The sequence below is a fragment of the Triturus cristatus genome, chromosome 3_1 (assembly GCF_964204655.1).
Source record: "Triturus cristatus chromosome 3_1, aTriCri1.1, whole genome shotgun sequence".
NCBI lineage: Eukaryota > Metazoa > Chordata > Amphibia > Caudata > Salamandridae > Triturus > Triturus cristatus.
This window is the reverse complement of record NC_140583.1, coordinates 1,037,729,402-1,037,756,976: the sequence shown is the minus strand read 5'-3', so window position 1 is coordinate 1,037,756,976 and position 27,575 is coordinate 1,037,729,402. Positions and strand designations below refer to the sequence as shown.

General features: G+C 45.0%; 2 protein-coding genes across 2 annotated transcripts in view; both read right to left on the bottom strand.

The window, feature by feature from the left end:
* The window catches only part of TMEM163 (transmembrane protein 163), an 848,993-nt gene that overhangs the window by 305,577 nt on the left and 515,841 nt on the right, over positions 1 to 27,575 (bottom strand). The gene's annotated exons all lie outside the window — the stretch shown is intronic.
* On the bottom strand, positions 79 to 25,816 carry LOC146861458 (uncharacterized). The gene is made up of 2 exons (XM_085646479.1): positions 24,716 to 25,816; positions 79 to 309 (listed from the first exon to the last, which is right to left on the bottom strand). The coding sequence occupies exons 1-2, from the start codon at positions 25,814 to 25,816 to the stop codon at positions 79 to 81; spliced, it is 1,332 nt and encodes a 443-aa protein (XP_085502605.1).

Genomic DNA, 27,575 nt, shown 5'->3' with positions numbered 1-27,575 from the left:
AAAAGAGGCACGTCTTCTTAGCTTTCCCTCGAGCCCATTTGCCAGGCACACAGGGAATAGCATTCCTATTTTTGTTTGCTAATCTAATATGCAGTACGCCATTCTCCTTTTGACATGAGCTGCATCTGTTAACAAATTTACATTATGTAAATGCGAGGCGCAGAGGCTGTTTTGGAACATGTGAGCGCAAGTAAATAAGGCGCGTCCAACCGCTTCATTTTCCATTGTAATGGGTCCTTGTGGGGTTGGCTGGTGGCGGGGCTTGAACTTGTGTCTACCATGGACCTTAGGCTCGGATGTAGAATTTGTCTGGCAATATTGCACAAATTAATGAATGGGTTATTATTAAAATTATAGGCAGTTATTAGTGCAATACTTGGCATACTGCAGAGATTTTGACGAATAACTAGTTTACACTTTCCCTCATTGCAAGACTACTAAGCTTCCACAGACATGTGAAGTTATAGATGGGTAACAATATTAGCATGAATGTTTTTCACCAAGCGGTTCTGAGTGACATCAAATAGACGAGGGTGCAGCTCGAATTTTATAGGCTGCCCCTCTGAGTCCTGAGGTCAAAAACATACCAGCTATTTACTTCTTACCCTTTTATAATTTTATGTTATGCACATCCCCTGAAATCAACTGTCCCTCCTCATACACAAGGGCAAAAGGGATGGACAGGCCATTTATTCCACTGGGCATTTCCCCTGCTGGCTGCAGCCCTTGGAGATCGGTTTTAAAAGCCGCTCCTGGTGCCTCTGTCATTTTCCCTAGCTCCTCAAGGTTAACTGCAGCAGGTATGGGGAAGCTTCAAGGGAGACAGAAGGAGACGGAAGGGGGAAATAGGAAGCAATCAGAAAGGCAGAAGAGAGAGAAAGAGAGGAGAGAGGGACAGAGAATGGATAAATGAAAGAGAGAGATTGTGCAAGGAGGTGAACGGAGCGGGCTTGTTTGAGCATTTTTGCCAGGGCTGCTTAGTGAGGCCTGGAGGAAGAGCAGTAATGGGGAGCCATACGTAACATGACCTCTACACCCTTTCCCAAATGAAAACACAATACCTGGGCTCCAGACTCCTCCCCACCACTCTCTGTGCCTTCTCAAAGAGCCCAGCCACAACTTCCTGGAATCCTTTATGATATAGAAACAGTGGACAATACTTCTGTAGTCCACTATTGCTAAGTCATAACAGTGAATTACTGGCTTTAACATGCAGTTATTCATGTTTACATCTGTCTGTGAGAGCCGTATGAAACATTTCAGATAATAACTGGAAGGTGTGTGCTGTTAACAGGTCACCTCTAGGCATTAAAGCTGCAGCTCCCAGTTAGGAATGATGCAAAGACTTTCAGCCTTCCAGGCAAAATCCAATTTTTCTTAAAGCGTTTCCTCTACACAAAAAGTAAATATTGGTTGCAACAAAATAGTAACCTACATTTTCTCATTGAAATCATGGGGCATATCAGCAAGGCTAGGCGATAGAATTATTGCCGCTTTTGCGGCCGTTTTCGCCTAATCAGCAAGCTCACGCTAACGCGTGAAAACTTGCATAAGCGTAGGAATTCCTAACGCCCAGCTTTGCATCTCTAATGAGATGCAAAGTGGGCGTTCCTGACCTCACAGGAGAAATGTCGCTAAGCGACATTTCTCCTATCATCAAGCACCACGCTATGAAGCATAGCGGCAGGAAAAGTAGCGATAACCCCTGTTATCGCTACTTTCCTTAAGCCTGCTTCAGGACTGACTTAGCCATGATATCCTATGGAAGGTGGATATCATGGCTAAGTATGTGAGGCCCTATCAGCAAGCTAACGCCACACTACGTGAGATTATCGCTGGGTTTCCAGCGATAATCTCACGTTAGGCAGTTAGCGTGAGGATTTTTATCGCTTTTGAGATAAGCGTTGCTAATAGCACGCTATCTCAGCGATAAAAATCCACACTAGCCGGCGATAATTATCCTAGCGCTAAGTGCGCTTAGCGATAATTATCGCCGGTTGTTGCTGATATGCCCCCACATTCTTAAAACAGAACATGTATGTTTATAGACTTTCCGTCAATGAAGTGACATGTTTACTCCCTGTAGTTTCCACATTTTGGCCTTCTTTGCCTATTCTGTCACTGTAAAAGTTTAATTTATATATTTAGTACATTTAAATATGGTTGAAATAATACATAGTTGCAGGATAAATGGTGAGCCCCCTGTTTATTTCTGCTCTGAGACACTGGTGAAAAATGCTGAAACTCCCTACAACAGATTATTGAAAAAACGGACACACAATTCTAATCTTTAGAATGTGGATCACTTTCATTATTGTGCAGAATTTGAAAACTTTAAAAAATATTGAGCACCTCAATTAACTTTGTAACATCAGAATGAACAGTGTTAGGCACACCTACTTACCTCTGCAATAATACCAGTCAGGGAGTGTAACTGTTTCCTGACGTAAAAATGTTGTAGCAAGCAAAAACACTTATAGTAATAGCAAGAGTATGTCCCTCTCACAGTGGAAAGGGTTGTTCAGTTGGAGGAAATCAGACCTTCAATCCCTCCTCCTTGCGAACAACTTATGGTAAGGACTTGTTGTGGAGAAGTGTGGCTCAATGATTAGAGCGGCAGACCCTGATGCAGAGATCTAGCCCGGGACCAAGGTTCAATTCCCCGCCTCGGCGGGTCTTGGGCTCAAAAATTCCACGGACCTGAAAATTCTCGTCTCGGTGCCTATTCCAATCATGGAGTCCCACTCTGCAACTCTGGGCAATAGCTTGCTTAATCTCCACAACGGCTAAGGATGCCTGGCCTCCACCTTGGGGGTGCCCAGAAGTGGACGCCTCACAGGGAGAGCCAGGATGGGTTCCACAGTGGTATTCGCACAAGCGCCTTGAGACCCTTGTGGGTGAGTAGTGCGCTATACAAGTATCAAATTTACATTTTACTTGTTAGGTTTGGCCTGGGATTCTCCCACCCATGAACAGTACTGTGAGAACGCACCTCACCCACATCATGGACACCTACTATGTGAAATCATGCACACACTTTACAATTGGAAGACATTTCTGAACTTCTAAACACTAGAATTAGCCAAATGTCTAAACAGAACAAAATATATAATAGCATTTACAATTCAAATCTGCCTTTTCTGTCACCCCATATTTTTTGCCTTTTGCTGGGCCCTATATAATTTGCTGATTTTAGAACTCTGTGCACTTTATTCACCCTAACCTCAAGTAAAGTACTTGTGCTCCCAATTTAGACATAGTTGAACTGTTATATTCCTAATTGGTATATTTAATTTACCTTCAATCCCTTAGTATATGGTACAAAAGTATACCAAGGGCCTGCAAGTTAAATGTCACTTGTGGACTGCAGCACCTATTGTGTCATCCACTACAGTGACAATATAAAACATGGCTTCAGGCCTGTCATTGTAGCCTGACTGTGGTAGTTTAAGCTCTGCTATTCAAATTGACAAAATAACACTTTTAAACAGGTCGATACCTCTTTTTTAAATATTAATAAGGAACCCCTACGTAGGCCTTGAAGGCCACAAGGCAGGATGCATGATATTTAAAAGTAGAATATGTAGAAATTCAATGTTAACATGTTCTTAAACTGATTAGCACCCAAAAGCTATTTTTCACTGTGGCAGTCCTAGCTTTCCTAAATTGAAAACCAGAGTAGAAATCCTAATACTGTATCTCGAGAATAGGACTAGCTAGAAAAATTAAGCAATTATATTTATTAGTTATTAAAATCCAATTCAATAGTAAACTCAGATATGTGGCATTTATTAGGAAAAATAACTTTTAGAAAATTAATTTTTTTCCATTATGAAGTCCATAGCGCCTAAATGTGCATTTGCTCTATCTCTTCTGCCAGCCAGTAATTAGCATTTGAATTGGTGTGAAAAAGGAGTGAATTACCTCACAGGCGTAAACAATAGGCTGACCTGAATGGGCACAGATGACTCATTTGAGCCTCTCAGAATATGTAGGCTGGGGGTTGTGGTCCTCCTTTTTGACATTATAGTGTCAAATCCTGCTTATATGTCCAGTCCTGCTTGACAGGTCTGCTGGGTTTTCATATAACACCTTCAGTCACATTTTAAAGGAAGAGAAACAGGATAACCAAACAATTCTAGTGTATCCACTGTCTGGTTGTTGAAAAATCCTACTTTTGTTCTACCAGATTTCTGTCTCTGAGTTCTTCATGTAGCACATATGGCACATGTGAAAGGAGGGTAACAGGATGCCGAAACAATTCTTGTGTATCCACTGTCTGGTTGCGGTAAAACCTTACTTTTTTTGTTATGTTATTGTAATTTATTAGGCGCGCGAATCACAGCGGGAGGGGTATCTCGGCACGAATACTAGGATAACAGGCGGAGAGTACTACTTTTAGAATAGGTTAGTCTTAAGCAATTTCCTGAATTGGAGATGATCCTCCCAGATTTGTGTTTGAAGAAGCAACATAATCCAATAGAAAGGGGCAAGGAAAGAAAATGACCTGCCTCCTGACCAGGACTTTCTGAACCTAGGGACTGTGAGCAGAGCTTTGTCGCAAGATCTTAGGAGTCTTGGGGGGGGGATAGCGAGTGAGCTTTGAAGATAAATATGAGGGCCCTTTACCAAAGGTTTACCAGACATCTGTTTCTGGGTTTATTGTAGGCACCATAGCTACCCCAAACTGGATATTAGTGTTAGATGAGGAAGGATACTAGGATTACAACAGTACATTTCCATCACACACTACAAGGTATTGGGGCCAATGTTTACTGTGGCAAAAGACCTTCGCCATTTAGAAAAGGCCAAAGTTGGTATGGTTGTTCAGGGAACCTTTACTCCAATGGTTAGAATGAACCCAGGAGTCATTCCCACCCACTACCTCATGTCAGGCATGAATGTGACAAGTTATGGCACCAACTTCAGAATACTCTTGAACCTGAAGAAGAACAGAAGAGAACTGGATCTGCTGTCTGTGACACAAGAGGAGCCCTGAAGGACTGGACCTCTTGTACTCAGGACAATGAAGCAGACTCTAAGAGCCATGAGGATGACCTCCTTTTTCAAGCTACAGGAACACAACAATGTATAAGAGGCCTTTCCTGAAACTGCCCAGCTGACCAGTTGTAACTGGATCTAGATAGGATCCTGCCATGGCATCTTCCTGACACCCTATGAGTCGCTAGGTGTCTCCACTGAGGTCGTGGGGTGCTTACGAAGTGTACTCCTGAGGTGGATTGGGACTTAAAGGACTATAGTCAGAAGGTAAAGAAATCTTTGACCATAATCCTGGCTGGTGTATACAACCTGCCCTCCATTGCGGTCGGCAACAAATTGCGCATAGGTCCACATCAACCGTGACTATTGACTATCATTTGCACTTTCTACTTTCTACTTCTTTGTTTTAAGTTCTCCTACTTAAAAGTTTAAAAATTCATATCTCTTGTTCCACTCGGTGGATATTTGTCATTTTGGTGGCATGTTGTTTATTAAATTTTACTCTATTTTTCTAAATGTGTTGATGTTTTTATTGTTTTTATTGTATTATTGCTTTGACACAACATAAATACTTTACACAATAACTCTTAGTTAATACTGTCTGCTCTGTGGCATTGCTGTCAGGGTGTTGAGCTTAGGTTGTTTTAGGGCCTGATTTAGATCTCAACGGATGGGTTACCCCATCACAACAGTGACGGATATCCCGTCCGCTGAAATATAAATCCCATAGGATATAATGGTCTTTTTATTTTGTTGGACAAGATATCCGTCATAAAGATGATGCAATAATGCATCAGCTAAGATCTAAATCAGGCCCAAAGTCACTTTGGCGGTGCACCCTGACAAGGGTTGTAATTATTCCTTGAGGTGGAAAGTCACCCATCCAAATTAATAATCCAATTTCTTATACAGACTCACCAAGCCAAGAGCTCTTTTGAGGGAAGAAGTATGCACCACAGCACTGGGGAGCATCAAGGCACCAGAAGCAGATTCACTTCCCGAAGATAAGAGGTTTGGCAGGAGGTGAAATGATAAGCCAAAGACAAGATGATAATTTGAGTAGGCCACACAAGTTTTACCCTGATATTCCCAGTTTCAAGACTTTTAACCATGGTCCAAAGTTTCCTCTTCCATTCCCAGCAAAGGAAAGAACCTCCCCAAATCAAGAAAGAGTCTGGCTTACTCCCAAATTTGAAGGTTTATAAAGCTAATTTCAACATAGAAAATGATGAAATCTGCAAAGTCAGCATGGTTTCACCATTTCACAACAAACCATATTTCCTATTTTTTTAACATTATATAACCCTACGCACTATCCCAGTACATGTTTATTGATTCGACCCATCTGAGCAAATGCCTTCCAGAAGTGTTAGAACAACCAGTACTGTACCAATTCACAACAAATAAACCTCCCATCACCAACTGAACATGCATGAAATTCCTGAAGAGATCTTGCACATGCTGCTGTCCAAAGCAGTATTTTAATTTAGTCCACCGCTGCAGGTCCCAACTATCTACATATTATGACCACTTCCTGACACTTGACAAAGACAATCAGATATAGGATGATTGTGACAAAGTCCATCCCACCAGATTTCTCAATTTTTTCTTTTAGTGTATGCCTGCTCACAAACATAAACTTCGAACAAAACATCTCAGAATGGACAACCATGTTTACTAACCAGCTAAGTGGACTGAGAACAAAGGAAACACGATAAAGAGATTTGCAGAGCTGCTCAAAGCTGCCAGCTTACCAAAAACCATAAACTGCTGGCCTTTCGCTCAAACTTCTTCACTTCTTCATCCATCACACTATTAAGTGCTGAGTTCCATACCACGATAACCCCGATTAATGGTCCTCAAGCTGGACATGAAAACACTTCCCACACAGGATCAAAACAACAACAACAACACACTTCCAAACACACCGTACAAGGTGTAGCGTGCTCTCCATGTAGGCAAGCACTACATGGCATGCTACAGGGGAAGTAAGGGCTATATAAATATTGCAGTACAATATGATGTAACTAGTTACATAAACAACAGAAAACAATTGAGAATGTATGCAGTACAGTTTACAAGCAGGAAACGCCTTAGAATGTGGCAAAAACGCTTCTTTCTGCAAGTTCTTCATGAACAATAAATGAGACAAACAAACAGCGTACATCTTGCTGCATGTAGTGATAGTAGAGAAAAAATAAACGGAGAGCAAACATCATGATGCGGCATCTATTTTAAACAAATATGGCATAGAGGTCTAACTGAGGTCTAGTTGTAGTCTAAGGCAGAAAACACATTTAAACACATCACAATAATTTATTTTCAATTGCAATAGCTCTATGTCAATACACATGTGTGAATTCAAGTGTAGAGAAGCTAACATTAGTGCACATTTTAGTTAAACCCACCAAAGCTCCCTCAATTACTTGGTAGGTTAATGCATCTGTTGCAGAAATGTGTTTGTGTGTATGAGTAACCTCAAGATGGTTTTAGTTTTGTGTTGTGTATATTGCATGAACGCAAATCCAAAGAGCAGTGGAGCCCTTTGGAGAGAACCTTTTTCTGGCAGTAGTAGCATCTCATGCTAAAAGCGCTGCACAATTTGAATGTGCACATGGGGGACCATTTGAAACCAGATTACCACAAAGAAAATTTATGAAGAAATGGAGTATGGCGTCGTGTTGAGACACAACCTAACCATATAGTCACAAGTGAGAAAGTGTAAATGGCTGTTCTGAAAAAGCACTGGAAAGATTAAGGGGAAGAAACTTCAGTGTCTCCAATGCTGCTGATCCCAAGTAAAGTTCCACACATTCACCATCATACACAATTGAGAGACCTTGCGCCAGTAGCGGCTCCTGGAGGGAGTGCTGCCGGGCGGTGACGCAGGGCGGGGGAGGGGTACAACAAACAAATGATGGACGGAATGCTGACAATGCAGACATTCTCCCCCAGTCAAGAGATCTGGGTTAAATCCATCGTTCTTTTGCCCACTACGCCAACCCAGTTTAGACATGGCCATATGCAAATCAGTCTTGACCCTGTGCTTCATGGGAACAGTCCAGCCCGAACTGCCAAGCCATGTCTTCCCTGGACCGGAATCAAGCATCCTAGGACCGGTTTCTGGCTATCAGCCGTCATCAGCCAGGATAGCTTCACTCCAGTGGCGTAGTGAGCACGGGTCCCACGTCTGGGAATACCCATCCCACTTAGGGCGAAAAGCGTTACAACAAACAAATGATGGACGGAATGCTGACAATGCAGACATTCTCCCCCAGTCAAGAGATCTGGGTTAAATCCATCGTTCTTTTGCCCACTACGCCACCCCAGTTTAGACATGGCCATATGCAAATCAGTCTTGACCCTGTGCCTTATGGGAACAGTCCTGCCCGAACTGCCAAGCCATGTCTTCCCTGGACCGGAATCAAGCATCCTAGGACCGGTTTCTGGCTATCAGCCGTCATCAGCCAGGATAGCTTCACTCCAGTGGCGTAGTGAGCACGGGTCCCACGTCTGGGAATACCCAGTCCACTTAGGGCGAAAAGCGTTACAACAAACAAATGATGGACGGAATGCTGACAATGCAGACATTCTCCCCCAGTCAAGAGATCTGGGTTAAATCCATCGTTCTTTTGCCCACTACGCCACCCCAGTTTAGACATGGCCATATGCAAATCAGTCTTGACCCTGTGCCTCATGGGAACAGTCCATCCCGAACTGCCAAGCCATGTCTTCCCTGGACCGGAATCAAGCATCCTAGGAACGGTTTCTGGCTATCAGCCGTCATCAGCCAGGATAGCTTCACTTCAGTGGCGTAGTGAGCACGGGTCCCACGTCTGGGAATACCCATCCCACTTAGGGCGAAAAGCGTTACAACAAACAAATGATGGACGGAATGCTGACAATGCAGACATTCTCCCCCAGTCAAGAGATCTGGGTTAAATCCATCGTTTGGGGGAGGGGCACGGTGGGGGATAGTGAATTCCGGAATACGAACAAACGGAGGTAAGTAAACAAATAAATAGATAAAACGAATTTCATTGCATGCGCTGCCTCGCCAAATGTGATGCAGTGCGAGCCATGAAATTAGTTTAATTTATTTATTTGTTTACTAACTCCGTCCAGCCATATTCCGGTGTTTACTACCCACCACCCTGCCCCTCCCCCGCGACACCACCCGGCAGCACTCCCTCCAGGAGCCGCTACTGCCTTGCGCTCCACCAACTAATACATTTATTTAATTGGAACTGTAGCATCTCAAACCCCCTCCCCTCCCCCCCCCCCCCCCCGAACCTGCCTTCCTAGTGAGATGGGACACCCTGCACAACCCAGGGAGCGAATGGAAATGCAGGCATGCCTGCAGCTGTGGCTGTCAATGGGTCAGCTTGCTCGTTGTGGGGGAGGGAGTTGGTTTGTCTCAGGAGAGGTGAGCAAGCAGAGGTTGGTGTATGGTAGGAAGGGGGGCTGGTTCTGGGACAAGTGTTTCAATACCAGGATATATTGACCGGGGTCATCACAGCAACCAGGCTTAAAACCAGGGTGTAAGTGGGATGAAAAAACTGGGGAGTGGGGGGGTATTATCCAAAGGGGCGTGGCCGATGTGATTAAGGACGTGGCTTGAAACAAGTAAGCTCAAAATTCTTAGCATAGTGTGCCGCTCGACTGGTATTTTCCTGTTTCTGTCACTCCACCCATATATGTAATACAAAAAGTAACATTATACCTACAGCGAGCCAGGACTATTGGCTTTGTCAATGTAGTTAGTGACATAAAATAAATAAGTAATAACTGGGGGTTTGCTGCACATAATATTGAAAATGCTTCCATTCTGAAATGATGAGACTGTGAAAGAACTAAAACGAGCCTCTTTGAAGTCCATCAAAGGCAGTGGAGGGTGGCACCGCTGCAGAGTTGAGATTCTGTTTTCACCCCGAGGGTGAGGGCAAAAATGGAGATCCCGATAGGGATCCGTCTCAGCACCTGCTTTTATGGACAGCAGGACCCGGCGTACTTTACCCCAGTGTAAAACCATTGATGCCTATTCTATTGTGTACTGAATGATTTTTAAAGGCTGTCTGGCTCTGTGGCTGGCCTAGTTTCATGGCGCTGCTGTTATACCGGCAGGAGCTGGCCACTTAGTGCAAAGGAATTCGGCTGAGCTCTGCACCTTGAAAGTAACAGTCCATGATCAAATATTACATATCTGGAGCATCAGCGCCACACTGGAGGCAGACAGTGGCTCGGCTTTGGTCTTGCCAGACAAGAAAGGATGTTCCTCGTTCCCCGTGGGCTTTGAGTTACGTAACACAGTAGTTCAAACCCAGGCCATGTTGCCTGTCACAGCGATTAAACAATGTGACATATGTAACACCAGCTGCTTCGAGTTGTGAAACAGTCGAGTTATGTGGGTGTTTGATGTTCAATGCTTATTAAAATGTGTAACTCGCATAGGCTTTTAGTAATGGAGCTTCACATGCTTACAATCGAGAGATTTTCTTCCAACCGTGTGAACGGTTCAGCCTCTTACTGTTTCCTGTCAGTTACCACCTCCTGTTAACTGCGGATATCTTCTCCCTCAATGTGACGCAGAGAGGGGGGCAATTGGTTACATATGTTATACATCAATAAATAAATGCATTACAGCTCACCCCCCACCCTCAATTCCTATGTACATCGTATCCACCCCATTCAATAACTTTACGCTTGTTTCTCCTGCCTATTTCAAGGAGTTCTCTTTTTCCACTCTTGTTTCACTCGGCTTCCATAACCCTCAATGCCCCATTTTCATTCTAATTCCAAAAATGACTCCAGATCAGTTTTGGGTGGAATGGGGTGGAATGTGCCTCAGGCGATGCTGAAGTCTGGACCACAGGGGTTGATGTTCGCTGGACATCAGAACACAAATGGGGGCATAGGCGGCATTGGAAACCCGCGAATGACTTCCATATAGGTACATCTTAAGGATTTTGGGGCCCTGGGCCAAACATATTTTGAGGACCCAGTTCGGAATAGATTTGAATTTATGATCCAATTTCAGCTCTCTCAAGCCCTCTGTGGCAGGTCACTGAGAGTGCACAGGCACCCTCACCAAATTCTAAAAGTACATTTAATATTTTTTAATGGATGATGCATGCATGAAACATAAACACAACATTTCTCTGCAAAATGTCTGTAATAGACTCTCACACATCAAACACATTAAAAATAAATTAAAGGAAAACAGTATCTGTTTAAGAATTATTCAGGGTCATCAGGGAAAGATTCTCTGCAGAACAGAGCTGGCTCCATCAGGGGCCCCTTGAAAGGCTGGGGCCCTGGGTAGGCGCCCACTTTGCCCATGCCTTAAAAACGTCTCTGCTTCCATGTTCCCTCTTCTGCGTGATGAGTAAAGTTATCCAGCGGGAGTGTTACCTGGGTACTGCACCTTGTGCAGGGGAGAGAAAAACTTGAGAAGCACATTTATGATTATTTCACAGGACGTGGTATAGAAATTGAACTTACTGTGCTGCCTTTAATAAAAGGCAGAGAGCAGAGATGCTCCATATTTAAAAAGATATGGAGCATTTTTGCTCTCTCCTTGACCTGATGCACTTTGTGGTGCCTAACCCCAACTTAAGCACCCTTAAACCATAGAGCAAAGGTGCCTGTGTTAAGAGCAGGATTGTTTTTGTACAGAAAGGGGATCTTCCTGCACAAAATTCGAACCTTAGATGCATATTCCTCTCTTTATGCATGCAGGCATAGAAAGAGTATGTAACGAGGAGAAATGAAGATATTTCTGCTCGAATAGGTGCGCCATTTTGGATCAAACCCCGGTACATAGGTCTGGGTTTGCATCAAAAGACTTGGGTGGATGCCTGGGAATGCCTATGCTCCACTCATGTAATGCCTACTCATTGCAAAGTAAGGCAAGGCAGTGCAATGCAGTGATGTGCCTTATTTTGTGTTTACCAAACCACCCAAAGTGGCTTTGCGTGGCTTAGTAAATGCCAAAAAGGATTTCGCGTACGGCTACACCACCAAAGTGACACAACCCTGATGCAAAATCATAGTAAATATGGGCCTTTTTGTCCAATTGCCACTCTCGTGGATAGCATGAGGCACATATTTAGCTTGTACGCCACCTTGACATCAGTATTCCACTATAATGTACTTCTCCTATGCTTTTTAAACAATAATAGATGGGCAATCCGCAAGTATGGGAAGTGCACACTATGGGGAAGAATGGAAGAGATGCAGCAGCCGCTCAGAGTCTTGCAGCAGCCATAAGTGCCGTGGGCGTCTTTATTTGGAAAGGTTTTTACACATTCTGTGCATTCTCAAGAAGCTGCTAAAAATAGGCGCTTCCGACTCTTAAATTCTGCTGTTAGCCTTGTTCTACCCGAGTGTGCCACTTCCTGCACCTTGCTATGCTCCATTCTGTTGTTTTATCAGGTCAAAATGATTCATTCTGTTTTTCGCGCTAATAAACTCCACTGCAATTAGAAAGGCCATCTGGGCATCTGAGCTTCAGCTCGACAAACGCACCACAATTGCACCTCGGCTCACCGCTGACAGCAGGACCTGGAGAAATAAGCCCCGCTGTGCAGCTGTGCAGGTGAATGGGAAGTCTGTTGGACTAATTAACCGTGCATCGCTTTCCAAATATTTATTTACCCTGGTTATTTGCCTCATCATTATTACCATTAGTTAAATTTGGACTAAGATGACAGGTTTTCCTTTGATTTATACTGGGCAAATTAGAGCTATATGAAATTGGTACATGACATCTGAACTGGGGAAGTGTATAGCAGACTTAGGAAATATTGCACAAAAAAATAAAAGGTAATTTGACAAAACTGTTTTTAACAGCATTCAACCAACTATTTCATAACAATATTTAGTTTTAAAATTAATTCAATCTGATGTCTCGAAAAATCTAAATTAATTCATATTTTTGATCATCTCTTCAAGTGTCCACTTCTGAATAAGACAATTACACATTTCATAAGTCTGACCATTTTAAGCACAAAGGTGAGCCAGGTTGACCTGGCTTTTTCAAATACACCCATGCCTGGTGTATGAGCGAGTGGAGGGGGTTACAACACAAATGCTACACCGCTGGCCTCTCACTGAAATGGCTCAAGCTGCTTGGTGCTCAGCTGTTAATTGACAGCCACCAGTTAAACTGACAAAGATGGCCGCCTTCTCAGGACTTCAAGTCTTTCTTCCTTCCACAGGGTGGCCATCACACCAGGGAAAGAAAATGCATCCTCCACCTGACACTGTGCTCGTGCACACCACACACCGCCGCACCGCCGCCGCACAGGAAGATTGAAGGTTGGAGAGAGTCTGGACAGGTGAAGCTGCAACTCGAGGCCGAGGTTTTTTCTGCAGAGTGGGCATGCTTCTTATGCTGTTTTGACCCCCAGCCGTTGCTCTAGGATGCCACGAGATGGCGAGATTGTGATACTGCAACCAGCTGACATTAGTGCTGTTGCTGCAGTTTTGCTGCTCCTACCCCGTCAATGTGCCTGGCCAACTTGTGGAGATGGGCAGGCACGGGTGTTCGGCAGGGTGGGTCTGGTGTTCCGCAGCGGCTGCAGTGTGGTGCTGGCGTGTGTCGGCGCAGCATCCTTGGACATCTTGGTCAGCACCTTTGTGTTGCGTTTTGTAGCAGCGGGGGGGCTTATTGTGTTGTGGGGGTGTTGGGGCATCAGCTGATGGTGGAGTTTGGCTCACCTCCATCACCTTCCCTCCTGTCCCTAGCCCTAACCTTACATTTTTCAATTCTTGAGCCTATGCAGTTCCTGAGTTCCTGCAGATGTAGTAGATCAATTATTGTCTGTTTGATAGCCACAGACCCACGGACCCGTGTGTGTATGTGGTGGAGGCAGCGGCTTGCAAGACCAGGGAGGAGGAGGTTAGTGGATTTTTTCATAACCCTCGATTGCTGCTTGGTTGCTAGCTGTCTGCTGCTGCACAATACAGGCTATGGGGTTCAGTTTTGCATACCACCATGGAGATTGTGTGACTCTCTCAGTGTTTATACCCTTGAAGCATTAGTATATCAGGCCCTCCGTGATCAGGATAGAGGCTGGAGAGACGACCTCACCCCCTATCGTCCACTACTTTTTTATTGTCTGTACTTGAGAGGGAGGGCGTTAAAGGGGCACTGACTTGGACTTGCATTTTTCTAGGGTCCCATAGCGCTCTCTAGTTGTCCTCCTACCACATTACATGGAAACAAGAGCTACCGGAAAAATAAGTTATGGTTGGTGCTCCTGCACCCCATAGCAACACCTCTATGGATACATTCCTGCAACATGCCTTGGGTGTCAATAATAAGGAGATCGAACTGGCGGAGCATCGCTTATTCTCCTCATCTGCTTTTTCACCTCCTTTGGGGAATTTTACCACTAAGGACCAGGGGTCTAGGGATGTGTTGCCCCCTTTAATTGTGGAGGATATGGAGATGCGCTTGTCGACTTTACATGCTGCATCTACGGAGGAACCCTCATTGCTACCCAGATCTCAGAAGGCACCCATCCCCCTAGAGCCTAATGTTATAGTGGATACAAGTAAGGGCTGGGGGGGTGTCAGGAAAAAGAAAGAGACTTGAGATGGGCAGCAATTTCAAACCAAAATGCCCCAGGGTAAACACCAGGGCAAATACCACCCACCCCACAGCTTCTATAACACCCAACGATATTATGTCTAGGGAGAAGGGCAAATTGAAGAGTTTAGTGGATTGATTGTATGATATATTTATTAGTGTTTTGTATGCTAAATTGGAAACAATTTGTTCTTGTTTTATGGTAGTAGAATTAGAACTGATAAGCCTTAACAAGCCGGCTCCTACCACAGGAGTACAAGCGTCGACACCAACCTTACTACCCCATAACACCATTATGGCATATGTTGGTAACAATAATTTAGATGGTAGAGCCACTAAGATAGTAAGTGAACAGGTGAGTAATCTGCCAACTATACCCCATACTCAACAGCCCCCTACTGAGAGGGTCAAACATGACCCAGGAGTAACCCCAGCTCTGGCCATCTTAAATAGGGCTGGAAGGGTTGGGGCAGTGGGTTATCAGTCACACATGGCACAGAAAAGTCTGGCTAAAGTGGCCCAAACTACCATGCCCGTAAGACGAGCAGCAAGTTTTCACTCATCAAGTCCTAGTACACCCAGCTTGCCACTAGACGTTGCCCCTTATGTTATAGTGTTGAGAAAAGTCCCTCCTATCAAGGCCTTCTGCACTGAAAGCTTTAGCTAACTGAAGAACAAGGCTATGCACTGGTTGGATTTTAATTCTACGCTGGTGGTTCATGTCGGAGACTTGATCAATATGGTACAAAGAGTAAGTTGGATAGGCAAAGAAGCAAAATCCTTGGACGAAGATTGTGTTATTATAAAATTTAATAGGCTATCAGTGTCAGGGAGAATCCTTGCTTCCCTTAGGTACCCAGATGTTAACCAATTTATTTCCCCACGCCATTCGGGCTCTCTCGTTGAGCTTCGTTTAAGCTTTTAAGGAGCTCCGCCAATGGTACAGGGCCTCCACCTAAGCCAGTGGCAGTTACCTAGGTGCCCAGCCCCGGCCAGAGGTGGCTTCCACCCCAGAAATAGGGAGGACATTTTAACACTGAGACTTGGCTATAGGCAAGTGATAAGGAAAAGTAAAATGGAGTTACAGGAGGAACTGCGCAAATTTGCAACAGGCAGCAGAAACAAGGAATGTTATCCTTTTCTGGAGACCAATAAACCAGCCCTTTTTAAAACATTCATCAGCCCCCTCAGGTCGAGGCGGTAGTGAAATAGGCTGACTGACCGAGTCACTATGGTGGAATTTTCAACCCAGAAAATCATGGTCTGTACGTTATCCCCAAGCAATATGCTATGTAGGACCAACACAGGTAAAACTCATTAGTTTAGAAGAGATTGCCACCTCCTTGGCAAAGTTTGTTGCAGCGAAGGTACCCAGTGGGGTCCCAATTGATACATTTAAATCATGCATTAATTTATGGGCCCCCATATTGATGCAGGTATGCAACACAGCAACCAGAAGTTATTTACCTCTATCCTGGACAGGAAGTTTTATAGTCCCGATCTTTAAAAAAGGGGACGGGGGGGGGGATGCCAGGTGTTAGCACCCAATATCCATTCTCTGCTACAGTAATGGTTAGAGTCCTACTAGAAAGGCTGGAATCCTGGGTGATGGGTAATCAGATCCTAACAGACACCCAATATGGTTTTAGAAGGGATGTGAATACCGTGGAACAATATATAAATCTTCATCTGCTCATCAGCAAATACACTTTGGCAAAAGAGGGCCACATTCATTTATGCTTTGTGGATTTGAGCAGTGTGCTTGATCTGGTTAAGCACACCAAGTTGTGGCAGTCACTGGCTAAGATGGGTGCTCTTACTGAAATTGTGAATTTTCTGTCACAACTTTATACACAGCTAACTTCAAGGGAACGCTGTAGGTCAAGGGGAGAAGTCACACCATATTTTAAAATCACTCGAGGAATCCTGCAAAGCTGTGCCCTTCTTGCCTCCTTTAAACCTCCGTTCTTCAAATGTTTTATAATATATACCTCTAAATAATAGGACATACTTAATACCTAATCAACATGCTAAAATCAACTAATTTAAGTACTAAATTATCATTCATCAAATATAAAAACCCCAGTGAACTTCTATCCAGGGGGACACACAAGAACTATAAAAGACTGCTGGGGCCCAATTTTCTTGTATCCATTTATCTCAAGAACCTACTCTGGTCGAATGGACCTTTTTACTTGCCTAATAGCGTGGAGGGAGCAAACACAATTATCAAAGAATACCTTCCACAATTTGACATAATTGAAGACTCAAAAGTCAATTTCTATTTCTCTCGGGATTTTATTATCAAGAAAAACATCTGCAGATACAAGCACCTTAGCACAAGGCTCAACAGGTAAATGGGTACTAATACAAATGCCACTCTACGAAGAATCCGCATACGACTGAATATAAACAAAAGTACAGCTTCTAAAAGCATGAGGTAGATAACTACCAAGCTAATGTCGATATTAGGAATCATTAAACCAAAGCATTTCTGTCCCTACTCAATGCTAAATGACATCCCTGCTTACCATTCCCTTAAGACTCAAGAACTCGTGAAAAAGGTGTCAGAAGTGAGCTTCCTAAGAAGTCTTCACTTGGAGAGCTTGATCTAAAATGCTCCTTCTAGCTCCTCGCCTATCTCTTCTCTGCTCAACCCTCGGGGCGCTGTCCCTAATACGAAACCCCAAAATACAGAACACGCCCTCCGACACACCTCCTCAACCAGGTCTTCTTTCGGTAATTTTCCATCCTGCTCCGTCCATCTTCCATCGTCCATCAGCTTGGCCTTGAGTCCCAGACACCGTCGGCACTAGGAGTTGCGATTGGCACATTCCAATGCACTCCCATGTCTGGCTTCCTCCATAATTCAACTGTTAGACAAAGACCTTTTTACTAACGAACCAACTGTCCTTGCACCTGCGGTGAGATCATGGGATGGAGAAATACTTCGCATCTTTTAACTCTACGATTTACTGTAGCCCAAAACCTCTACTAGAATAAATCACTTGCGGCCTACCGCATTCAGCTAACATAAGAAATACCAGGCCTTTCTCCTCAACGATATATGTGACTTCGGGCCTCTACTAGGTTAAACACACTACTAAATTACATTCTAACATTGGTGCTTTTACTTTCACATATGTGGATAAACGACATACCTGAATTAATTCAATCACGTTACACGTTTAGTCTAATACATTGCATAAAACGGAAACTCATCGTTATGCATTTTGCTAAATACATTCACAATATATTTTCGCGTTCCCTAATGCTTTTACATGACGATGTAGCTAACACATTTCTTAATATGTCTCAAACAGAATAACTAAAGATACACTCATTATATGCGGGTGCCAACTAACGGTGAATATGATGCACCCCTACAATTTTCAAACCTTTCGGCGCTACATCAGTTCCCCCCTTTGATGACAACTGTCATCACACCATCATTCTCATTCCTCCTGGAATATATCTGATCTAAACTGCAGTTGCTACCATCCCACCATGTCGGATCCCTTCCATCCTTTTAAGATTCTGATACTGACGATCCTGTAATCTCTCCATTCTCTGCTCATTTGCTCTGAGGGCTCTTACGGCCCTATTCCCCCTATACCACTTCCAGGCTCTTAAGAGTCCCCACAAACAAATCACACATACCACTGCAATTATGATTGGCTTCAACACAGAACCCAGGAATCCCATTCCCAGGTTCGCAAACCAAGTTCCCACTCGACCAAATCCTTGGCTAATCTTTTCCCACACATTCTCTTCCGTCAAATCTTCTATTTCCTTATGGATCGTGGTAATGTTGACGATGTACTTCGCCAGGTCCTTACTGTTGTCTGGAATATACGTGCAACATTTTTGGACCTTCAGCAATTTACAGACTCTGCCCTCTTTTGCCAATAATACATCTAACGCAAGTCGATTCTGCAAAACCATATTCCGTATCGACAACATTTCTCCATTCACCAACAGCAATGACCTCGCCTAATTCATTGACAATTCATCCACCACAGTCGCCAACCTTCTTATCTTCACATCATTCAGAACCGCTCCCAAACTAGGTATTGTCACTCCGTATATATCCCCAATCACCATTCCCGCATTCGCAGCTCTACGCACTTTAGAATGACGTCCCGTCTCTAATAGTTTCAAATCTTCCGTATGATAAATCTTTGGGAATATAATGGCCAAGTAACACGTACCATACCAATTCGCAGGCAATTTCACATATGCATTTCTCCCACACACATAGTACACAGTCGGAATCACCTGTATTGAATTCTGCAAGAAATTCTTAGCAGAGTCATCCATGGTGAAGGTATGTTCACACGTACTATGCCCCACTAGAACCTTCTCCTTGGGAGTTTGAGGACGGACAACACACAATTTTCCCTTCTGTACTTCATCTAATGCAATCGGTCCATAACTTCCCTTAGATTTATGCCATCTCTCCTCATCCGTCCAGTCCACTGGACTATCTCCTGTATTCCGTGTCTGGGTCAGTTTTCTATAGCTGTCCTCTATCTGACCTATGAACTTCTTTTCCGTTTCGGACAACCAACATGTCAAATTATGTCTATGAGCATAAGCTGTATCTAGCTTCACAGTCAGCCTAAAATACTTCCGAAGCCTATCCTCTGACTTATAATAGTCATACTTATTCAAATGCTTGTATGCCGGAACTTCGGGAAGTACTGTGTCATAATTTGAGAAGAAATACTCAAACTGTTTCCTTTCATAAAACAAACTAAGCAATAGGCTGCAAGAAATCCCATATGTTAGTGGGAGATGATGGTACCTAATACCCTCATCTACCGAAGCAGGCAACTGCATGCACACATAACAATCTTTCGCATCCATCACATCCACATATTCGTACAATAGTTTTGCATAAGCATTGAGTTTGAAGTCGGCTCTGGACAAGTCTATGTGAAACATACGACTCTCCTCAAGCGTCTGAGCTCTCTGATCCCTAACAGTGACCCCTCCCTGTCCTAGAGTGGTAGGTGTGGGTGCTCCCTGTACCTCCCCCTCCTGTCTATGGGCCACCATGTATGAAGTCACTACTACTGCAAATATAACTGCTATCACTACTCCTAACAATGTGTCTATCACTATTTTAGCTCTACGATGCGTATTCCCAGGTTCCGCCATCTCTGAAATGTTCTCAATGTTCAGTACAGTCTCTGCTGACACAAGTCTCTTTCTCATCCAGTAAGTTCAATTCAACTGCTCTCTCGAACCAGGGAACTTTTAGCAATGTTCAATTTCTCGTTCCTTCTGATCGGGAAGACTTCCCTAACTCTTCTTCGTCCTTCCACGGAAAATCCCTAAATTTATTCTTCTTCCACTCGGGCCTAGGTTATCTTCTTTTCAAACTTTATGTACAACAACTTCACAATCAGTCCAGAATAACTGCTGGTCCCAACAATTCTAGGACCGCCTACAGTATTTCAAGCTTAAGGGTTGTCAGTTCTCGGGGTGCGGGTATGACTGCAAAGGTTGGGAAGTCTAGCGTTTCCAAAATCAGACCACGAATGATACTCAAGAATGGTGAATTCGGAATATTGATGGTCAGTACTCCTTCGATCTCCAAGCCTGGGATCTTCAACAACACTTCCACTCTCGGAAACGGGAGACTGTTGACCAGTGTGATCGATCTCAATCTTCCCGTGTTCAGTAAACTTGGCATTAGTCACTGTGTATGCCCACTCTGGTGAGGCGTACTTTTGGCACGGCACTCTGGTTCTCTTTGACCTTCTCAGAGCTCCTTGGGGTCGATCTACGTCCTCTTGGTCCGCTTCAGATTCTTTGGAAACTGGGGCAAGATCGGTTCTTGGTGCCGATCTCGAGTTTCCCCGCCTCTGACTCACGGGCCAAACCCTTTCTGCTTCTGTGGCACCTCCACGCTCCCTACTGGTACCCTGTGCACTGCTTTCCTCTTCAGCGGAATCCGACTCGGTACTGCCCCCTGCAGCTCTTTCTTCTTCCTCTGAGTCAGTTTCAGCGTTATCTTCACGTTCCTTTTGGCTTAGTGCACAACCAGTTGCGTCAGCAACCCCTACAGCTTGACTCACCCTCTCAGATGGCTCGGCCACCTCAACTGGATTTTCGTTCTCGAGAGGGGCTGTTTCTTCCAAGGGTGCTGGAACTCTACGGGTATGGGAAGCGTGTACCCAGTTCGGCAGTCCCCCACACTTCACTGCTGTATTCGTTATCAGGATTATCTGGTACGGCCCAGCATCCAGGCAACTCTTCCTCACGTGTTTGCGCACCAATACCCAGTCGCCTGGGCACAGGTCGTGGCACAGGTCGCTTGCGGCGGGAACCGTTGCTGTTTGCACCTGCTGAGACACAGAACGGACCACGTCAGCCAGGCCTTTACAATAGTCCAAAATCATGTCATCAGTGATATTAATCAAGGCAGTAGCAGGTATTGCTGGCAAGCACATCGCCCTCCCCATTATTATCTCGTGGGGTGACAATCCAGTCCTCCTATCAGGTACACTCCGGAGACTCATGAGAACTAAAGGTAATGCATCTGGCCATTTCAAGGATGTCGAAGAGCATACTTTCGCCATTCGGGCTTTCAAAGTTCCATTAACTTGCTCCACGATCCCAGAAGCCTCTGGTCGGTAGCTGCAGTGCAATCTTTGGTCTACATTTAAGGCAGCGCAAAGCAGCTTCATGATTTCACTGTGGAAATGAGTTCCTCTATCTGATTCAAAAGAGGTCGGAAAACCGTACCTCGGGATTAGTTCTCTCAATAACAACTTAGCTACAGTGAGTGTGTCACACCTACGTGTTGGGTAAGCCTCCACCCACCTGGAAAAGACACATACTATAACTAATATGTACCTCAACCCATTACACTTCGGCATTTCAATAAAATCCAGTTGCATCCTATTAAAAGGTCCACCTGACCTACCTATGTGACTCAACGTCACAGCGGTTCTCTTTCCTACATTCATCTGTTGACAGGTAACATACCTCTGGCACACTGCCTCAGCTACCGTCCGAAACTTCGGATTGTACCACGTTTGGCGAAACACTCGCATCATTGCATCTCTGCCAAGATGTACAGCACCATGTATCAGTCTCGTCATGGGACTCAACAAACATTCCGGCAAAAGAGCGCGTCCATCACTCGAAACCCATATATCCACGTCTCCTTTCTCACATCCCGCTCGTATCCAGCTATCCCGCTCCTGATCGGAGACCCCATCTTGCAACTGCCTCAGTTCTTCCCATGAGTCTGCCATAGCTAACTTCACAGTATAGTCCGTTTTCTCTTCACTTTCCACAACATGATTCTCAGTATAATTATATTCCTGCTCTGCACAAAATCGAGCAACTTCATCTGCGTAATTATTACCTAATGACACAAAATCGGTTCCTTTAGTGTGTGCAGAACATTTAACAACAGCAATTTCATCTGGGCTTTTCAATGCTTCCAACAATTTTCGTACATAATCCCCATTTCTAATGGGTGAACCAGAAGATGTCATAAACCCTCTCTGGGACCATAGCTGTCCGAAATCGTGAACTACACCAAACCCATATTGGCTATCTGTGTAAATCGTTACACGGAACTTATCAGCGGCCAAACAGGCACGGGTCAGAGCAATAAGCACAGCCACCTGTGCAGACTGTACTCCTTCAAGACAAGCGGCTTCAACCACCCCTGTGATGGTACACACAGCAAACGCTGCTCTCAGTCGACCGAAAATGTCTCTTAAACATGAACCATCCACAAAGAAAATCTCATCTGAAACTGGGAGCGGTTCATCAACAATGTCACGTCTCGGTTTGGTGCATAGTTCCGTCACATCGAGACAATCATGGTCCTCACAATCTTCCTCATCATCTACCTTTGGAATAGGCAACAGTGTAGCAGGATTTAAAACAGAGCACCTCTTCAACGTCACATTATCTGAAGCAAGGATGACTTGCTCATAATGAGTCAACCTATTATTTGTGAGGTGCTGAGTCTTAGTCCTAGTCATCAACAACTCAACAGAATGTGGCACATGAACAGTAAGCGGATGCCCCATCACAATGCTCTCACATCTTTCGATACTGACACCTGTTGCAGCAACGGATCTGAGACATCCGGGCAACGCAGAAGCTACTGGATCTAAGGTAGCTGAAAAATAGGCAACTGGTCTACGGACTCCTCCGTGACTCTGAGTCAACACTGCTAATGCACAACCTTCCTTTTCGCAACAAAATAAGGCGAATGCCTTGTTATAATCTGGCATTCCCAAAGCTGGAGCACTGCATAAAGCTCCTCTCAGCCTCAAGAATGACCTTAAACATTCGTCATCCCATGGTACCGGATCACTCACATCCTTTCGCGTCAGCCGCTGTAAAGGCTTTGCTTCAAAGGAAAAGTTTGGGATCCACTGGCGGCAATAGCCCACCATTCCCAAAAGCATTCTAACCTCCCTCTGGGTCGAGGGAACTGGCATTCTCAGAATCGCATCAATGCGATCTGGAGACACCTTTTTCTTTCCCTTCTCAATTCGGTGCCCCAAATACTGTACTTCACTCAAACAGTATTGCAACTTGTTTGGAGATACCTTGTGACCATTCTCTCCCAAGTAATTCAACAGAGCAACTGTGTCTATTCTGCAGGCGTCTTCCGTCTCTGACGCGACAAGCAGATCATCAATGTATTGCACTAAAACAGAGTTTTGTGGCAACACAAGACTTTCGAGATTCTTCTTCAAGATCTGATTAAAAATAGATGGGCTCTCCGTGTACCCCTGTGGGATACGACACCACGTTAACACACGATTTTCCAGCCGAAATGCAAAAAGAAATCGGCTGTCCTCATGCAAAGGGATCGAGAAAAACGCTTGGCACAAGTCAATCACTGTGAACCATTCAGCTTCGCATGGGATCTGAAATAGGATCACAGATGGATTCGGTACCACTGGACAACATGGAACAACTATTTCGTTTATCTTTCGCAGATCTTGCACAATCCTAAATTTCCCGCTTGGCTTCTGCAGTCCCATGATGGGCGAATTACATGGGTTGCCCATAATCTCCATCAGTATTCCCTGCCTGATCATAGATTCAATCACAGGTTTGATCCCTGCTATCAGGGGATAACTTATACTGGGGTGTCCTCGGAAATTCTACGTTTGGTTTAATCTGAATTTTCACTGGATCTACTCCCTTGACTAAACCAATCTCCTCACCACTAAGGTCCCATACATCAATAGACACTGAGTCCCTCAGATCAAGTGGAAGTTCCTCCACCGTTAATGCTGGGTACATTTCCACGCACACACGCTGATTTGCAACCTTAAAGGTCGCATCATCGTCTCACGTCTGTACCTCCACTCCTTTCGGGGTACAGTAGATCGTACAGTTGAGTTTGCACAATAGATCTCTTCCTAACAGGCAAACCGGACTAGAGTCGCACACCACGAACTGGTGTCGGTCACTGACATTTCCTATCCTGATTGGAATTGGCTCCGTCAGTGGACTAACCAACTTCTTATTTGCCACTCCAACAACCTGGAGACTTTGTCCAGAAAGGGCCAACCGTGGAACCACTGCCGACCTTATAGTCGATCTGGTAGCCCCCGTGTCAACCAAAAAGGTTGTAGGGTGACCGTCAAGATCTGCTTCCACAAAGGGTCCTGCCTGATCTACTTCCAGAATGGCCCTAAGCATACAATCCGTGTCTCTTTTTCACCCTAATCGTGCCAACAAGCTTGTATCGTTTCCCTCACTCACTTCGAACATTGGCATCTGCAAATAAGTGCGAGCTCCCTGCGGTACACTCTGTATTCTGGGTGGTAGGGGAACCTGCATCTGCGGAACACCAGTCCCCCCTTTCATCGTCCTAGGTCTAGTTACTGTCTGTACCGCCTCCGCCCCAGGGACCTGAACTACTTCTCCTTCCGGCTGCATCTGATTCCATGGGTTCAGGGGACACTCGCGTCTCCAGTGTCCCACCTGGTGACACTGATGACATGCGGTAGTCTTTTTCAATGTCGCCACATCCATCCCTGTCCTAGGGTCTATTGGCCTTGGCCTTCCCTGCCCCTGAACATTCTGATTTCCCGCCTGATAATTCCCCTGTCTCCTTACCAAGGCTCCCCCATTAGGCTGTCCCTGAGCGGTTTGCATCTGAACAAGCATCAAGTTATCCTTCAACTTCCTATGCTTGGATTCAATCTCATCAGCACAGTACCTGGCGTACCTCAAAATCTCGTCAACCGGTTTATTCTGCCAGCAAATCAAATGCTGCTGTATCATAAGGCTAACTTCTGGCCTCAATCCTAACACAAACTTTGAAACAAACTGTCCCATATCCTTTGTGTCCAACGCATCTAAGCCACTGTACTGCTTAAAAGCCTGCAAAAGTCTCTCATGGAATTCATGTACCGTCTCCTTAGGTTCCTGCACTGTCCTGTCTATCTTTACCCAATCAATGTCTTGGGGTGAAACTTTCTCCTTCAACCAGGCAATCACTCGATCATACATCCTCATTACTGCCGGTGATGGGCCATTCGTGTATGCATTTCTCTCAGGCTCTTGAGTTGGCCAATCAATGGCAGTCTTGCATGCCGCCCACAAATCTCCCGGGACCACGATATCGAATAAAGTATTCAGATCGGTCCACAATACCTTTGAGATCTTAACAAAACGATCAACCTGCTTATACCACTCTACTGGCTTCTCCCTAAGCCGGGGGAAATCATTGGTAAACGCCACCAAATCTCCCCTGCTCCAGGGTACGTACACGTATCCTCCATTCTGCACTTCCCTCAAAGGGAAGTTCCCTATCTTTACCTGCCCTCCACCCGGAGGTGGAGTCTCTCCTATCATTCCCCTAGAGCTTTTCTTCCTGGACCATTTTTCTTCCCATTTATCAAGCGTCATCCATATATGCATGGCTAGGATCAAATCTCTGCTATGAGCCCTCAATCCGACGACCCTTTTCTCCTCCAGTTCCTGGTCACTGTACTGCAACCTATGGCTTCCTTGCAATGTTTTGGTTTTAGACAAATCTACCTCATATCGCCTAGCCAATTCTGACAATTTCTTATGTGCAACTCGAGCCTTCCGAGTCACATCCTTCGCCACAAATAGTATTTCATCCGGTCCATACGTTAGCAATCTCTCAAGGGATAAGCTTCCACTGGTTATCTCATCCACTTCTGCCTTTAACCTTACTACATCTATCATCCCGGCTCCTAAGGCTCCTTTCAGCACCTCTCAGCAGACCACCCTTCCTCTACCATCTTCCTCACATTCCTGGTCCTGCGACCTCCCTTCCCGTAACATTTCCCTTGGAGCGGACCGATCTCCGGAGCCGACCTGCTCTCTCTCTGCCATTCTTACTCTTGGGTCTTGGCCTCTTAGGGGCGGTACCCATGATCGTAAATCTGATCTCGACTCCATCAGGGACCTCGACCTCTCTGGTCTCTGCTCTCTTTGTTCCCCTGAGGAATCTGACATGGCTGGCAAGGGTGTACTCCATTCTATAGGGTTCAGATTCCAGGTCATTGCACCCGTTAGGCCACTTTCTGTGACCTCTCTCCTAACCCCCTCGGCTGTCTGCTCTGGGTTTTCGCCCTCCCCTGTATCTGGGTGGTAAATCGAAACAATGGGTCCAATGGTAACCGGTACCTTAAAAACATCCGGTAACCTCCCCTCTCTCTCAACCTTTACGCTTGCCTCAGACGGGCTCCTCGTACTCTCTGTTCCTATTGAGAGTCTTCCTTCTACTCTCATTTCTGGATGGCCTGTTACTCCTCTAGTATCTTCTATTTGAACCAATGTCCCTTCTGGGACCTCTGGGTTATACGGAGGTGGTCTCTCTGACAACAATCTTTCCAATAAGTCATCGTCTATCTCACTCTCATCCTCTTCTTCTGACTTCACATTCCTTACCCCCTCTGATGTGATCAATAAGGGATACAGTCTCTCTCCCTCTATCGCCTGCACTCTCCACCTTTTCTCCGCTGCGTCCCATCTAGCATCCTGGTAAGCCCTGATCGACTTTTTCACCCTTTCCTGATTTCTCCCTCTATCCCTATCATGCGCTGCTCTAATCCACGCATGTAGTGCTTCGAACTGTGTTGGCCTTGGCAAAGGTCGTAACCCCGCCATTACAGATTTCAACTGGTACAACACTGCTAGCCTGAACGAGCCATACCTCGGGAATGCTAATTCCCCTTCACTTTGAGTCATTTTATGCCAATTCTCGAGCCAAATAATCGTATGCAATCCCACATTCTTTGCCATATAATGTGCTGGAGTATCCTCGGGAGGGGCTTCTTCTCCCTCTCGAGTAACCACATGTTTATCACCTCTACACAATTCTCGAAAAACCTTAAAAAACTTCATGACTAACAAACTTCGATCTCACACGCTGGTTACCTCTTGATGTCGAACCCTCCAATAACAGCGCGACTAACACCAACCAACCTATCACAGCGCGACTCTCTCTGACGTCACCTGTCTTCGTTCGCAGCAGTTCCCTCTCCTTACTGTTTACGTTTCACGCCTGCACTCGTCCCATTCATACACTGAAATAACCGTTTATCCCAAACAAGTTACTTCTCTGGCTGTCCGTCCACAGCCTCTGACTGTTCGTCCACAGTCTCTCGAAATTGTTGACCTTGGTTGGCAACTATCTGTCCCCGTCTGGGCAGAAAGTTCACCTCTGATAGGTTACAAATACTCAAATCCACATACAGCAACCCGCGACCAGCGTCAAGTTGCCATTCATTCACACATTCGCTCCACCTATCTAGGTCCAGGTGATCGACGGTACCTCACGATCTCCTTTGGGTGGTCAACAAAATCTACCACGGGTGTCTTCTACACCACAATTTCCGGGCTGCGTGCACTCACAGCCTGATCTCACAAGCACTCAAGATTCGCTCTAACGCTGCAAGACATCACACAACAAATCAACACCGCAATCTACAACATCTCA